The 15,619-nt window shown below is 53.3% G+C and overlaps 7 protein-coding genes across 7 annotated transcripts; 5 read left to right on the top strand and 2 right to left on the bottom strand.

Moving 5' to 3' along the window:
• Positions 1 to 633: 633 nt before the first annotated feature.
• On the top strand, positions 634 to 1,924 carry MNN9 (Golgi mannosyltransferase complex subunit; the record flags this gene model as incomplete). The annotated part of the gene is made up of 3 exons (XM_064841802.1): positions 634 to 1,564; positions 1,634 to 1,827; positions 1,904 to 1,924. 3 exons carry the CDS (start codon positions 634 to 636, stop codon positions 1,922 to 1,924), a joined length of 1,146 nt encoding a protein of 381 aa, XP_064690637.1.
• A 692-nt stretch (positions 1,925 to 2,616) lies between these two features.
• Positions 2,617 to 4,195, top strand: LTS14_009118 (uncharacterized protein; the record flags this gene model as incomplete). The annotated part of the gene is made up of 4 exons (XM_064841801.1): positions 2,617 to 2,724; positions 2,789 to 3,127; positions 3,196 to 3,478; positions 3,561 to 4,195. 4 exons carry the CDS (start codon positions 2,617 to 2,619, stop codon positions 4,193 to 4,195), a joined length of 1,365 nt encoding a protein of 454 aa, XP_064690636.1.
• Positions 4,196 to 4,276: 81 nt separating this feature from the next.
• LTS14_009117 (uncharacterized protein) lies at positions 4,277 to 5,561 on the bottom strand (the record flags this gene model as incomplete). Its single annotated transcript, XM_064841800.1, has 2 exons — positions 4,277 to 4,600; positions 4,752 to 5,561. The coding sequence occupies 2 exons, from the start codon at positions 5,559 to 5,561 to the stop codon at positions 4,277 to 4,279; spliced, it is 1,134 nt and encodes a 377-aa protein (XP_064690635.1).
• Positions 5,562 to 6,375: 814 nt separating this feature from the next.
• LTS14_009116 (uncharacterized protein) lies at positions 6,376 to 7,234 on the top strand (the record flags this gene model as incomplete). Its single annotated transcript, XM_064841799.1, has 2 exons — positions 6,376 to 6,751; positions 6,840 to 7,234. The coding sequence occupies 2 exons, from the start codon at positions 6,376 to 6,378 to the stop codon at positions 7,232 to 7,234; spliced, it is 771 nt and encodes a 256-aa protein (XP_064690634.1).
• A 764-nt stretch (positions 7,235 to 7,998) lies between these two features.
• BTS1 (geranylgeranyl pyrophosphate synthetase) lies at positions 7,999 to 9,930 on the bottom strand (the record flags this gene model as incomplete). Its single annotated transcript, XM_064841798.1, has 1 exon — positions 7,999 to 9,930. The coding sequence occupies one exon, from the start codon at positions 9,928 to 9,930 to the stop codon at positions 7,999 to 8,001; it is 1,932 nt and encodes a 643-aa protein (XP_064690633.1).
• A 1,603-nt stretch (positions 9,931 to 11,533) lies between these two features.
• Positions 11,534 to 12,542, top strand: LTS14_009114 (uncharacterized protein; the record flags this gene model as incomplete). The annotated part of the gene is made up of 2 exons (XM_064841797.1): positions 11,534 to 11,998; positions 12,054 to 12,542. 2 exons carry the CDS (start codon positions 11,534 to 11,536, stop codon positions 12,540 to 12,542), a joined length of 954 nt encoding a protein of 317 aa, XP_064690632.1.
• Positions 12,543 to 13,164: 622 nt separating this feature from the next.
• LTS14_009113 (uncharacterized protein) lies at positions 13,165 to 15,219 on the top strand (the record flags this gene model as incomplete). The annotated part of the gene is made up of 2 exons (XM_064841796.1): positions 13,165 to 13,826; positions 13,881 to 15,219. 2 exons carry the CDS (start codon positions 13,165 to 13,167, stop codon positions 15,217 to 15,219), a joined length of 2,001 nt encoding a protein of 666 aa, XP_064690631.1.
• Between the last annotated feature and the right edge of the window lie 400 nt (positions 15,220 to 15,619).

Here is a 15,619-nt window from a genome sequence, read left to right as displayed (position 1 = left end):
CCCTCAATGCAACGCTTTTCTTATTGGAACTAACAAACTCTTCCACTCAAGAATCTCGGAGCCCTGAGCGTCACAGACAAAGGAGTAGCCACTCCGGTCGGAGTGAGAGAATTGTGGATGAACACAGTCACCTCATCATACGATCTACGTTGGAGTCGTGTCACGTGTCAAAACTCAAACAGGGCATGGAATAAGCTTTGTGTAGCGCGACGGATCGCCGGTGCTGAAACGCGGGCGTCAGATCCAAATCCAAAACGATTCCATGGGTCATCCCTTGGTTGTGACATTTTACCGTCCGGGCTACATCACGGCACAATTAAGAGCTGCACAGCGGCGATACAATTGACCATCTGGGTTGTCGTGCTGATGCTGGTATAGGTATGTCATCTTGGTGAAGAGTCTACATGAAGGGAGAACATCGTACAGGAAAAGCCAGGCATGCATGATAGGACGAGAGGGGCGTGCTGCGAGCATTCACCTCACATTCCACCTCATCTGCGCCAAGTACTTTTGACAGGCGGCTATCCCACGTGTTGAGGCGCTTGTCCTGGACACCATCAGCATGTACCGTCCCGGGCGATAGACTGACCAGCCATGCACCAGCAGAAGTACTCCCTCCCACCACCCGCCATCATGGCCGTCACCCGCTCCCTCCGCCGAAACAACACCATCACCTACGTCCTCGCCGGCGGTCTCTGTCTCTTCTTCCTCTACTTCTTCTTCGGCGACACCACTTCGATACCACAATTACCGGCCTACGCAGCTGGCGCCGCGAGACATGTCCTCAAGAGTAAAGACGCCGCGCCCAATGAACTTTCGCCTCCTTCATTACCCTTCCGGAAACCGGCGAAGTTGGCTGAGGGAGAGCGAGCAGCGCCCCCGCCGGTAGTGCATTACCACATGAATAATGTGACCATCACCAGTGATCCTGTGGGAAACAGGGAGAGCATACTCATCCTAACGCCCTTGGCAAGATTTTACGACGAGTATTGGGATAATCTAGTGAAGCTCTCCTTCCCACACGACTTGATATCTCTGGGTTTCATCATACCCAAAGGACGAGAAGGAAATCTGGCGACACAGCAATTACAGGCTCGGATAGAGAAGACACAGGCGCCTACGAACAAGAACCGTTTCGCTTCGATCACGATCTTAAGGCAGGATGAGGAGCCTACGATCTTGCAGGATGAGAAGGACAGACATGCCTTGTCCGCGCAGAAGGAAAGAAGAGCAGCCATGAGCAGGGCGCGGAATGCCCTCCTATTTACCACCCTCGGCCCAACCACGTCCTGGGTATTGTGGCTGGATAGCGATATCATCGAGACACCACCTAGTCTGATCCAGGACCTGGCTAGTCATGATAAGCCTCTGATTGTACCGAATTGCTTTCAGCGGTATCATAACAAGGACAAAGACGCCATGGATGTGCGGCCTTATGATTTCAATTCTTGGGTTGACTCGCCGACCGCGAAGGAGTTGGCGGGGAAGATGGGGCCGGAGGAGATTATCTTGGAGGGTTATGCGGAGATGGCAACGTATAGGAGTCTGATGGCTTATATGGCTGGTGAGTCTTCATAAACCATTGTTTTGCTGACCTTGCGGTATGACGAAGTGGTGGGCTAACTTGATCTAGATCAGCATGGCGATGCGAGAACGGAAGTCGATCTTGATGGTGTGGGTGGGACGGCGCTTTTGGTAAAGGCATATGTGCATCGCGACGGAGCTATGTTCCCTCCATTCCCGTTCTATCATCTCATCGAAACGGAAGGGTTTGCGCGTATGGCAGCGAGACTGGGGTGGAAGGCCACTGGTCTGCCGAACTACTTTGTGAGTTTCTTTCTCGCTATGAACCTACAGTCACATGCAACGAGCTTGTGGCACGATCTAACTGCTGTTACTACAGGTGTATCATTACAATGAGTAGCGCCACGGTGAGCGTGATGAGGGTTACTTGGGAGCATCGTTCGATATGAGCATGAAATGGCGTGGCGTCACGGCGTGTCTGGTGTTTGATCGCAATGATGGGGTGTGCCCGTGGTGGGTGCTGCTGACGATGGTAGTAGATACATTATAGACTTTAGCGCCTGCACGGCGTGTTTGCCGTTGCCCTGCTGTACAATACGTTTCGACCAGCAATCATAGTGTCATTACATCACCTGGAATTCCTGGACTACCGTACCCACCTGCGAACAACCAGGTCAATCGACTCGACCAAGCCCGCGCCTTCCAGAACTTGGCAAGCATCAAGCACAAGTCATTGGTGGAAAGGATCAAACAGGCTATTCAAAGCTGCATCGTTGAGGACGATCCCCGGCTTTTTCGGCTCCGCGACCCTCCACATGCCGCCTTTGCACGACGTCGACCTGCAGGACTCCAACGTTCTACCTTCTGCATGCATCATCTTGGATGACTGCACCTCGCAAGATGATCGAGAAACTGCTGCTGCTAAACTCTGATGGCCATTTAGCCACGGCTTGTCCTTGCATGCGGGGAGCGGTGATCGATGTCCAGCCTCCCAAGTAATCATGACGGGGTCAAGGGAAGTATTTAGTTGAGTTGTTCCCATTCCATTCGTTCTCTTGTTCCTCAGGTAGTACAGAATCTCACATTACCACAATGTCTCGATTAGCAGCAGTACTCGCGCTCTCCGCGCTCCCAGCAGCGCTGGCTATACAACTTCCCAATGGCATAGGTAAACTACCTGCACTGGGCTGGAACTCATGGGTAAGGATCCAGCAGCCACACCATCAGAACCTCACAATGCCATGATAATAACACCCCCATCCAGAACGCCTACGGCTGCAACATCGACGAATCCAAACTCCTCCAAGCAGCAAACGCAATGGTCTCCATGGGTTTCAAGGACGCAGGCTATGAATACGTCATCTCCGACGACTGCTGGTCCAACCTCGATGGAAGAGATAATTATACCCATCAGCTCGTTGCGAACGCTACCAAGTTCCCTCAAGGGATCACGGGGACGTCTGGGAAGATTCACGATTTGGGGTTCAAGTTTGGGATTTATTCTAGTGCGGGGACGAAGACTTGTGGCGGGTATCCGGCTAGTCTTGGGTATGAGGAGGTGGACGCGGCGACTTTTGCGAGTTGGGGGGTGGATTATTTGAAGGTGGGAGAATCCAGAGAATCATATCCCAGGTTTGGTGTTGTCCATTTGCTTACACAAAATGATGGTAGTACGACAACTGCTTTCCCTCCGAGGTCTGGTACGACGACTGCCTCTCCTGCGAGGCCGACCCTAGCTTCTCACCAACGGGGATCGTGAACGGAAGCTGTACACCATCCACACCTCCCGTCAATCACTATTCTTTCGACAAGCCTATCCCTATCTGTCCGCCGTACAAGTGGCCGGTGGATGGTAACAACTATACGGCCAAGTACACGGCGCTGAAGTTCCGGATCATGCAACAAGCTTTACAGGCGCAGAACAGGACGATCTTGTATAGTCTTTGTGAATGGGGTAAGCATTGTCAGAACCCTCGCGCTTTCCCAACATCCCCTCAAACCCCACCATACTCAGAGACTAACATTCTATTTTCCAGGCGTCGACGAACCCTGGACCTGGGGCAACACAACCGGCTCCTCCTGGCGCATGAGCAACGACATCAATCCCTCCTGGTCCCGCATCCTGCAAATCCTCAACCAAAACTCCTTCCTGACAAACTACAACAACTTCTGGGGCCACAACGACGCCGACATGCTCGAAGTCGGCAACGGGAACCTCACCGCTGCTGAGACACGAACCCATTTCGGTCTGTGGGCGCTGATGAAGACGCCGCTGTTGATGGGCACGGATGTGACGAAATTGTCCGCGCACGATGTCGGGGTGTTGCAGAATAAGCGGTTGTTGGCTTTTAATCAGGACGCGGTTGTGGGGGGGAGTGCGGCGCCATATAAGTGGGGTGTCAATGAGGATTGGACGTTTAACTCGACGTTTCCGGCGCAGTATTGGTCTGGGGCTTCGAGCAATGGGACGATGGTGGCGATGTTCAATCCGCTAAATGAGACGATGAAGATGACGGCGCTGTATAGTGAGATTCCGGAGTTGGAGAGTGATGGGTGTTATGCTGTTACCGAAGCGTGGAATGGAACGGATCTGGGATGTAAGGAAAAGAGTGTGGAGGTTGAGGTCGAGGCGCATGATACGGCTGTATTGCTGTTCGAAGGCAAGTGCTAGACGGAGATGCAAAAGTCTTCACGTCAAGCTCTAGCACTTCGCACTGCCAGCTGCGCCTCTCATGATGTGAGTTGAACTTTGTTAGCAAAGAACGAAATCCTCCATCAACCTGTCCAGTTCGCCATTCTTCTCCGAATCAATCATCATGCTCATGAGTTCGCCGAACATAACACCATGAGTAAAAGCAAAGCCCCTGAACGTGAACATCGACGTATCCTCCCTCCGTCGCAGTACAAGCGGTAGTCTAGCCCCTGGCACAGCAACCACGATATCGCCCTCAAGCACATCCCCGCGGCCAAGACCAAGAAACCCGGACGTAGTGGTAAAGAACTTGGCTTTCCCCTCAGTCTCCTGCTCAGCACAAACGATGCTTGGCAGCTTCGAGCATTCTCGCCAGGCCTTCCGCTATACCGGCATAGGCATTACGATACTCTCCAGCATCGTGAAAGCCAGATAGGCCACGTGGTTCCTTCTCTTTGGGCGATTTCTGCTAGACGTAGGTACTGGCGATGCCACCCAGATGGATTCCTTTGAGTCCAAGTAGTCTATCCTTTACATTCACCGATTTTGCTCGCAGCACCCTTGGAACCCACAACGGAGCCTCCGATGGCTCTAGTCTCTTCTCTTCGAATGTATTATGGACTGGTAGGCCGGGCAAGCCGGGTAGCTTGGGAGTCTCGAGCCACGGCTCATGCGTTGCGAATTCTAGTTTCGTCGCACTCTGCGTGAAGTCTGCGGCCCATGTGGGTAGTCCTTCGATCTTGCTCTGACCAAGACCTGCAAGATGTAAGATGTCTAGTGTACCGATACAGTCCATGGAGGCAAAAGTCGCTTGAATGTAGGCGTCGCTGATGGGCATCGTGTAGTTCAACTTGATATTGGACTGCCCCTCCGAGCTAATCAGCGCAAAAACGCCCCAGATTTTATCCACGGGGTGTGTAGCCTCTGCCTGCCGTGTCGCGAGCATGATTGATAGCACATCTGGCTTCCGGTGCTGTGACCATCCGTTCGTGCGCTGGATCTTCAGCAAACCATAGGGAGAAAGCCGATCGATCAGATGCTTGAAGGGAGGCATGTCATATTCGAAACCTAGATCTGCGGTGTGATACATTCCGCACAGGGTGGTCCAGTCGTACTTCATCCGCACGGACCCGAAACAGATGTAAAGCTTGTTCGCCAGTAGGAACTCTTGCACGATCCAGACACGGTCGATCCACGACGGCTGCGTACCCGCCAAACTTGTTTCCAGTCTCTGTGGACGTAGTCGAACGAAGGCCGCGACATCGCGGAGGAAAGCCAGACCCTCACCATATCCCAACGCATCCCAGAATTCGAAAAGCCAGATCGGGATGACGAAGACAGTCATGATTAGGACCCAAATCTCCCAGGCCAGTCTCCCAGCCGTCCAAGTACGTCGACTACGCTCACCCAACCAGACATTAACGCAACTACCACTGTCATAGATATGGCTCATCTGAGCTACCTGTTGCGACTTATCTCACGCATCCGCTTGATTGATACAGATCGCATCGACGCACAGAGTACGGACGGTGAAGCGTTTGCGTAGCCGCCGCAGTGCTTTGTATAGATTGTCGGTCACAGGTAGTCGAAAGGACTGATCGTTGTGAAGGTCTGAGTGTCAGTATGAATGGAGGACGAGGGGACTGCTGAAAGGGTCACGACGAGACAGGTGAAAAGAAGGTATCCGAGATGCGGGAATTTTGGACCGCTCTTCCACATCGAGATGCATCATTTTTGGCCCAACTTGGCGTAGCAGATGAATGGGTGGACAGAAATCGACTTCACCACGCTTTCTCGTACATAGGGCGTAACGTAGCACAGCCACTGCCGTTGCTCGCGAGATCACGCCACCATCATCGACGTGGAAGATGGCGCGTGGCAGCCTGCAGACTGACGAGAAGATGTGCCAGAGCGTCTGATTGCAGCATACAGGCCATGCTTCAGTGTGATGGAGGAAATCATGAGTTGCGCCTTACGAGAGCAGACGAAGTGTAGTCTGACTGTGTTGTATCGGAGTATTTTGGCTTCGCGACTAGCGGCAGTACCCGCCTCAGCGTCTTGGCACTGCCAAAGCTTCAGGAAAAGTTCAAAGCTGCCATTATTCGAGCTCGATGGCAAGCACGAGATCTCCAAACACCAGCAGTACAACTTCAATCAAAATGGCCAAAGACAAGACCGAAGACGCTTCCTTGGCGAAAAAGGAAAAGAAAGACAAAAAGGACAAGAAGCGCAAACACTCTGACATCGACCCTTCTTCTACCACCGCAGTCGAGAATGACGACGTAGTCGAGACGCCCGCGAAGAAGGAGAAGAAGGAGAAGAAAGAGAAGAAGCGAAAGTCTACGGGCGCTGCCGAGTCGGAGAAGGCGGTGGCGGTGGTGGACGAAGACGGCGATGTCGCGATTGAAGATGTGAAGGAGGAGCAGGACAGCGAGGACAAGAAGAAGGATGTGCCGTTGGCAGCGCTAGTACCGTTTGCGAATCCCCTGTGTGGGGAGAAGGAGCAGAAGAAGGTGTTGAAGGGGGTGAAGAAAGGTAAGACATCCAATTCACACCTCACTCCGCTCACTCACCACCCATTCCACCACACAAACATGCTAACTTTTGGGAATTCGAATGACAGCCGCCAAAAACAAAGCGCTCAAACGCGGCGTAAAAGAAGTCGTAAAATCCATTCGGAAATCCCCCCCCGCTAACCCGGCAACCCTGACCTCCGCCCCGACTGCCACAACCCCATTACCCCACGGCATCGTAATCCTAGCCGCGGACATCAGTCCCATGGACGTGATCTCACACATCCCCGTCCTGTGCGAGGATCATAATATCCCTTACCTCTATGTCCCCTCGCGAGCGGAACTCGGAGCGGCGGGAGCGACGAAGAGGCCCACGAGTGTGGTTATGCTTGGGCCGAAAGTGGGCAAGGGGGTGGAGGGGCCGGAAGCGGGGAAGGAGTGGGAGGAGGGGTTTCGGGAGGTGTGGAAGTTGGCGGTCAAGATGGGGATGGAGGTCAAGGTTTAGATCTTGAATTCTTAGGGTTGAGGCCAGCGAGGGGCGATTGGTGGGAGGAGGAGTAGTGTGATGGGAGGGAGTTTCGTTTGTGGCACGATTGGTTGTCGTGAGGACGAGTGGAGACTGGGATGGATGAGCTCGAGCTGGTTTGATGGGGGGGAAGGGTCCGACTGAGAGGCAGGTTTCGCGTCCACCCGCCCCGCCCCCTCCGATGAGAGGTCTTAAGGTTGGGGAAAGGAAGTACTGGCCGTGATAGTGATAGCAGACGGCGGAATCTCCCCCCCCGAACTCCGACCGAGTCGAAGGCGTTACGGTGGAAGTGTCATACATGATACTGGCAACCTGTGTCCACCGTGTATTAAATTTTGCAATGGACAGGCGTCACGGGGGATCTCATATGACAAGTGGCAGGTGTTATGATTGATAAGTATACAAATACACTTGACCGCCACTATCCTGTACAAGCTAAGAAGCACACGTTCCCCTTCCCCTTCCCGGCCTAGTTTACACATTTTTCCACATCTCAAGCACCTTATCTCGCACAGTACAGATCTCGCACAAAATGGTATCTCAAAAGGAAAATCCCTCGAACCAGCTTACCCTGCCTGGCTACACTATTTGCAAAAATCTTCCCATGCCATGCCATCCCATAGCCCGTAAACCCCTCAACGCCCCTAACCAACAAGGAGAAGAAACCCGGCACCAACAGTAGGCGAGTGCGGCGGCTTAGAGTCTTCACCCCCCCCCCACACAAATACAAACAGGGGAAAAGATCACACACTCACGCTCTCCCTCCCCTGCTGCTGCTGCTGCTGCTGCCTCTCCACCCTCATCTTCTCCAAAATCCCCCTAACCCCCTCCCCCTTCCCCTCCCCCCCCAACCTCAAATCCACCCCTTCCACCAACCCCAACGCCTTCTTAGTCAACCCCCTCAAAACCCTCCGCGAATAAGCAAACGAACCACACTTCTCCAAATAAGCTACCGCATACCTCTTAACCTCCTCATTCTCCGTCTTCTGCTTCAGAATATTGATAAGAGTGAGATTGGTGGGATCGGAGCGGATGGCGTGGATGACGGGGAAGGAGAATTTGCCCTCGGTCAGATCTTCGCAAAGGCCTTTGTTGGCCGTGTAGGTGGGGGAGTCGAGGTTGCGGTAGTCGTCGAGGATTTGGAAGAGGAGGCCCATGGTGTTTACCAAGGGGATGTAGTCTGGTTTTCCGGCGCTGTCGCTCCCCGGGCTGTGGGCGGGGGACGGGGCGAAGTTGTGGGAGGGGGATTCGGCACACATGAGTTTGATGGCGAGGCGGAATAAGCCTCCCGTTTTGTTGCCGACCATTTCGAGGTAGTCGTCTTCGGAGGGGCAGGTCAAGGTGTCGCGCCAGAAGAGGTCCATGCCCTGGCCGCGGTGCAGGTTGAGGAGTTCGTCCGTATATATCTTGATGACCTCGGGGTTCTCCAGTGTAAGCAAGTCCTGTAGAGCGCAGAAGTAGACGTAGTTTGCGGAGTTTATTGTTTGGGCGGCGCCGAAGATGTGGTGGGCTACGGGGACTCCGCGGCGGAGGTGCGAGGAGTCTTCTACGTCGTCGATGAGGAGGGAGGCGGTGTGGAGTTGGGCGACGACTTTTGTTATTATCGCCAGAGAGGCGGCGGGGACACGCAACCAGGCGTTGAAGGCGTGGATCATTTGGGTGCGGATGTCTTTGCCGGGGTGGGATTCGAGGTAGTCAAAGGGTCCCTTTAGGATCGTCTCTTTTTCGCTGGACCAGCTACTACCGGCCGGTTCGTCGATGAGGTCTGTGCTGGTCCTTTCAGTGCTTTGCCGGCTCGGCTCAGGTGCTGTTGGGGTGAGGGTGGGCTGTTGGGAGAATGTTGATGGAGTATATCGACTCGCTCGTTCTTTGCCGCTGCTGTAGCCTCGATCTCTGCTTTCACGATCGTGGGGATAGCCATTGGTTCGGTGGATTTGGGTTAGCCAGTCCCGTTCGTCGGGGTGTGCGGCTGTGCTTGTGCTCATGCTGGCTCGTTTGCTGTGTTTCTTCTCTTCGGGGACGCTCATGAGACTGCGGTGTTTTTTGGGACTGCGCATTTGAGTTGGGCTGGAGGGGGTGTAGCTTGGTTCTCGATAGCTGTCTCGCTGTTCTGTTGCGTGGGAAGAGCTGGTTCTGATTGGGATGGTGGCGGGGTTGACGGCGTGACTGCTGGATGGTGGTGTTGTGGTGGTGGTTGGTCGCGATGTTGTCGTTGTCGTCGTTGTGGGCAGTGCCTCTTCTGATCCTCCTACCGTATGACTGGATTTCCCATGCTCCCCACCCGTCTCCATCACGGCAGACGCCATGGCCATCTCCTGCTTCCTCTTGCTCTCCCACCACCGTTGCGCCTCGCCGTCTGCCTCTGACACTTTCCCACCACCCGCCTTCTTGGCTGACGGGAAGGTTGGCGAAGGGTGGGCCGATCCCAGGGTCGGCGAGTCAGGACTTTGTTCGCCGGGCGCAGTCGTCGGGCGCGAAGTAGTAGAATAGTGATACTGGGCTGTCTCGAAGCTGGCGGGGTCGTAACCTAGATCGTAATCCTCTGTTTCCGGGAGCTCGATCTGTGGAGGTTGTACGGATACTACAGATAATGGGCGTTGGGGTGCTGCCGCTGAAGCAGAACTGAAACGTTTCTTGCTGCCTGCCAGCGAAGGCAGAGCTGTGAGGATGGCCATGGACATGAGTAGCGAGGTGTCTGTTGCACGTGAGTTGCGGGCCGTGGAGCTTGCTTGGTATCTGCTGTATGCACAGTCTGACTGCACGAGATGGCGGATCACGATGGTCGTCTACATATATCATAACAATACAACAAGAGCTTGATACCATTATACAGAATATGAAATATGAATTGATACCATTATACAGAATATGAATCTATCCTCCCCATCCCACGCTTACCCACAACCACTCTCTCCTGCAGCAGACCTCGATATTGCTAACTTTACGCCTCTGGCCCAATGACGCACTCTAACTTCCCGGCTGCCGAGAGTAGCCCGCTGTCACTGCAAAGTACTGTACTTGTACCTGCACCGAATCGTCGGGCTTCTGCTGGCTAAAATATTAATCGACCGGGATTGGACAACGTTATCACTCTATTTTCATCCCCATTCCGGCTTGACTTGTCCGAAAGCGATAGATTGTGGTTTGTGAACCTTGTCCGTGATGTCTATGTTTGGTGGTGGTGTACCGAGATGATGGGTTTGGGTCTTCTGATGCCCTTGGACTTCTTCATTTGGTAGGCTTGATCTGGGGTATCGGAGACTCGGCGGGTTTTGATGGCGGTCGTGGCGGCGGCGAAGCAGGGATGTGATTCCTGCTTGTGTGCCTTTCCTGGTTTGGACGGGACGCTTGAGATGTGGCGCTGAGACATTCCTAGTATATCGAGTACCTATGCCAAAGTGAGCAGTGGAACGGCGTAAAGACTACAACAACAATGTCGCTGCGACTCTGGCCTCCGGATGGCTGCCTCTTGAGATGATGTCGGCCTCAGGATCCCGGACCTCTTTGACCTCTCACATCGCAATGCCGCAACGCGCATGAGCTGAGGCAGCCTCGCCCGCCGCATCATTGCATTGCATGTCGTCCATCAGAGCTCTATCCCATAATGAAACCTTGCCTTTCGTCCCACTACATACTGACAACAATTGCAGAAACAGCATGTCTGAGAGCATGAAGTCTGGAAGAGAGGCTTCACTCTCACAAGCTGACCATGAAAGTGATGATGAGTCCCTTAGTGACAATTCAGGTACGGACGAGCTGGGCTCTCCCAATGAAGACCCTTTCGATGACTTATACAATGAGCTTTGGGCCGATGGGTCTTCAATCGATCTGGCCTCGATACAAAACCTATCGCCACCACCCCCGGCCACACTCTCTGCTCACAACTTCACATCATACTATCCATCTCGGCCCCCTCCAGCCCGGAACACGTGAGATCCGCCTGCTGCACCTCCTTGCGGACGGCTTTCACGAGACCATACGGGTGTCCATGTCAATCCACCTCTTGGACGCTACACTGGTTTACGAAGCTTTGTCGTATACCTAGGGGGCGCGAGCAGAGGAGCGGTATGTCCTGGTTGGTAATGATCGCATTCTGGTGACAGATAATCTATTCTGCGCCTTACGTCGCTTGCGCTACCCCGACCGGGATCGCATTCTCTGGGTCGACGCACTATGTATCAATCAGCTCTCCGTAAAGGAGAGATCCCAACAGATTGGCGTCATGCGTGATATATACCAACTGGCCTCGGAAAGTCATCATATGGCTGGGTGACACCGATGCTATACCTGATGATCTCAGCTACAAGCCTCAAACCATCGTCCCTGCCCTCCCTAACTCTGCGAAGTGAGAGAGAACTGATAGGCCAAGCCTTCGAAGAAGCTCTTGCCCGTACGCAGCCGAAATGGTGGCACCGTGTATGGACGTTACAGGAGGTCGTGGTGCCATCAGTCGAGGCCTGGATCTGCTTCGAGCAGTACACGATCTCCATTGACATCCTATTTCGGCTCGAGCTACCCGGCTCGAGTCTGAGTAAGGAACTCTTGGCCAGCATAGACATCCTCCACCAGTTCAGAATGCTGTTTGGCGACGGCCATAGCACGCTCAAACGTGCTTTGCAATTCACGCAGGGCCGACAGGCCACTTTGCCCGGTGATCGAATCTTTGGTATCCTGTCGCTGCTACCGCCCGATATGGCTCGGGAGCTCAAATTGGCACTTATGGAGCGTACCGCAGGCAGTAGTGTAAGCTCTACTCATTGACCGTGTCGGCGAGCTTAGCGACCTCTCACTGATGAAGCATGTTGATCCCGAGGCGCTTGCTGCAGCTCGCTCGGCCACATCTAAGGAGGCGAGATCGCTTGCAGCTCAGGCATCTGTCGTGCGGATTATCTCGGCCTCCCATCTTCGAGAGTGTCTAGGAGCGGGAGTGCTGGCTTATTGTGAGTCTCGAGACACTTACCACAACGCCGTCTGGGAGTCTATTCTACCAGATGCGCATCAGTCCCATTCAGCTGCTTCGCGTGAATGGTATTCGCCCTTCCGTGATCATACTAAGCTCTTCAGCACGAAAGAAGGACGCATAGGCATATACTATGACCTTGTGGAGGGAAATGACGTTGTGGCTGTAGTGTCTACAACGCCCAAGCAGTTCAAGACAATTGTATTGGAAGAGGTGGCTTCGCACGACAAACAACCACTCTATAGGTACAAGACTTTTGCTTGTATGCTTGGTGTGGATTGGGGTCAGCTTAGAGGCTGCAAGCCGCAGGTTATCAGAGTAGTGTAGCTATAGACTGCAACACAATCACCCTGATCATTACGCTTTATCAGACCAATGCTTGAGTAGGTCGATGGTCGTGCTCTACTCGTGAAGATTGTACATGCGCCAGTCGTGTTGCATTTCTGTTAGCAGTAGCGTCAGCGAAATGAGGTATACTCGAGCCAATTCAGTGTCGTAGTCTTTCTCTTTCCACAAGATGCTCGAGCTCTGCACATAAAGGAACGGATGTACAATCCTCTGTGCATCGGATGCAACCTCATTCCCACGGGATGATTTCTTGAAAGTGGTATGTGCACCGAGAGACTGTACTGTGCTGAGGTCACCACCATTCGACTTTCTTCTTAAGCCCCAACCCATCGACTTTGCGACTAATGACCCACCTTGACTAGTTGAAGTAGCTGTATACGAGCAAGACGGTCATGGCAGGCTTTCCAGGGCAACAGCGAGAGCATCCATTCGTCCTCGTTCTCCCTGATAGCTCATGCCGGGTAGGCAGTGGCGTGAGCTACTCCGCTCGAGGGCTGTGCAGTGCGGCCTCAAGTCCTGAGCGAAGAGCTTCGTATCTACCGCGCACCGGTCCTCTGATAATTTTCCCACGCTGCTCAACTCACAAACTGTGCACCGAGCCATGTCTCACTGGACCGATGATAGCCTGCCGGTGCAGTGCAGCTCTCCTGTAGCCGACATAGACTCGTCTGGAGGCGAGCACACGGATATGGACAGCGATAGCGACGACAATGACTGGCCCGATACCGTCTGGGCTGATGAGCCCACGACGGAATCGACCATCCGTAATGCTGAGGTCCCGGAGCGAAAGCTCACCGCATTTTATCCATCCCCTCCGCACGGCCTGAAGCCACAGGAAACGCGGCTGCTTCGCCTCTTGCCTGGCGAATTCGATAGCCCTATACGATGTAGCCTGTCTATACAGTCTTTGGCGGATGGACCGACCTACGAAGCTTTGTCGTATACCTGGGGTAATACTACAAAAGACAATGCGATATTGGTGAACGAATACTATATGCAGGTCACTGACAACCTTCTTGCGGCCCTAAGATATATCCGACGTCGAGATCAAGTGCGCATACTCTGGGTTGATGCTATCTGCATGAACCAACATTCTATAGCAGAGCGTAATCACCAAGTGGCGTTTATGAATGAGATATACAGGACCGCAGCCCGGGTACTAATCTGGCTTGGAGAGGGTATGGATGTTACAGACGAGCAGCCATCGTTATATTCTGTGCTCAGCGACCCCGCGACTTGGGCCAAGCAGCATCATATCAACAGGTACGTTAGTCCTGACCCACAATGTACTGTACACATCTCATGCCTCAGCAATAGATCATTCCAATCTGCTACGAGGAATACGATTCCATCGTGGTGGAAACGGGCCTGGACAGTACAAGAATACGTGGTCGCTAGCTCGACCCCAGTCATTTGCTTTCGTGCTTATGCCGTGAGTCTTGAAGATGCGGAGAAGATTACACGACTCAGGCAACACGATACCTCCGGGTTCTTCTCACGAATAGACGAATTGGCACATCTCGCGAAGATGCACAAGGATCGAGGAGTGGATCTCCTCGAAGCTGTGAGACTGACAGCAGACTGTCAAGCGCTTGACATGAGGGACAAGGTGTACAGCGTGTTGGGACTATTGAAGCCCAGCCAGGTGGGACTCCTCAAGCCAGACTATTCAATGCCGACTGGAGAGGTTTATGCTCTGGCCACAAAAATATGCTTACAGTCGGCGGATAGCTTCGCCTTGTTTCCCGTGCCAAGGTTATACCAGGGCATGAGTCATATAGAGGCGATATCATCCGATAATCCGTCGTCCGTAATGGTACCAAGCTGGGCCATGAACTTTGCGGACGACGCCGCAAGATTACGTCGTAGTCTGAGCGAGCTTGAGCAGGCCACCTCATTCGCAAAGCAGGATCTGCCTCCTCCTCACGACAACTTCGAGGGTATGCGAAAGCAAGATGGTCTCTCCACGCCTTCTCTTGTGCTGCACCGCTACATATATCAAGTTGGCAAGGTCAGTAACATGATTCCAGCTGGTGGTGCTGCTAGCCGCTACGCCCCACTGGTTGGAATGCTGGCCCAAAAAATGGCAGAACTCTTTCGGAGAAATATTGAAGGCACGTCTGCCATGACTGAGCTTCACGATGATTTGGCTCTTCGGCATTCGGTGACCTATCAAGGAGAGTGGAGACAGGCCATTGGCATGATGAGAGAAAGCTTCCGACAGGCTAACTACCCGTACGATCAGGTCGGTGTTGGTAGTGCGCTCGTTCGGGCGCTCGAATGGACCACCGGGGGAAAGGCTTCATTGCTCGATGGCCTCGAACAATATATCGAAAGTGCCCAGACCTTGGGAGTCTCTGGCGCCATCCTCCTTGGCTATGCCATGCGGAGGAGAATTTTTGAGCACTGCTTCCGGGGATGGCAAGATCAAGAGTGCATCCAGTGGCTGCGCCTCCGTGACATGGGTGCACCGAAATTGGAGGGTAATGGTGCATTGTTCTGTACGAATCAGTCGCATTTCGGAGTTGCCGAGGCCGTAGTTGAGAAAGGTGATGTTATCGCGTTATCGATACCGGATATGAAGACCATACTACTCAAACCTCATCGGGGATTCTTCTACCGGACAGTGCGATATCAATACAAAGGCTTCGTCTAACTTCCGGCGGTGAAGGATTCCAGCATGCAAGACCTCGTTCCCAAAAAGATAGAGCTTTTCTGATCAAGGGGGTGCAGATCTGGAATAATCTAATAGCGATGGCTATGTATTGTGCTGGGTCAATGTAATTGTGGCGAATGCGTCCGAGCAGCGAATGATGGTCTGTCTCGGCAACGAGGCAGTCATGTACCAACGAGATTCTTGCGAAGTCATGACGGCGGCTTTTACGAGAGAGCAGTCTACACTTTGAAGGATACAAAACACACAGTAGTCGGTCCGGATGGCTGCAGGGCGAATATGACGGCGAGAAACGACAGAGGGCCGAGTATCCTGTGGTTTTCGTTGCTCCCATTTTTGGTTTTGTACGTTACCGTGCTAATCTCATCGACGCGTTGAGGAA

This window comes from Recurvomyces mirabilis, assembly GCF_035927965.1.
Source record: "Recurvomyces mirabilis strain CCFEE 5264 chromosome Unknown scaffold_29, whole genome shotgun sequence".
NCBI classification, from domain to species: Eukaryota; Fungi; Ascomycota; class Dothideomycetes; order Mycosphaerellales; family Teratosphaeriaceae; genus Recurvomyces; species Recurvomyces mirabilis.
This window is presented reverse-complemented; position numbering and strand designations above follow the sequence as displayed.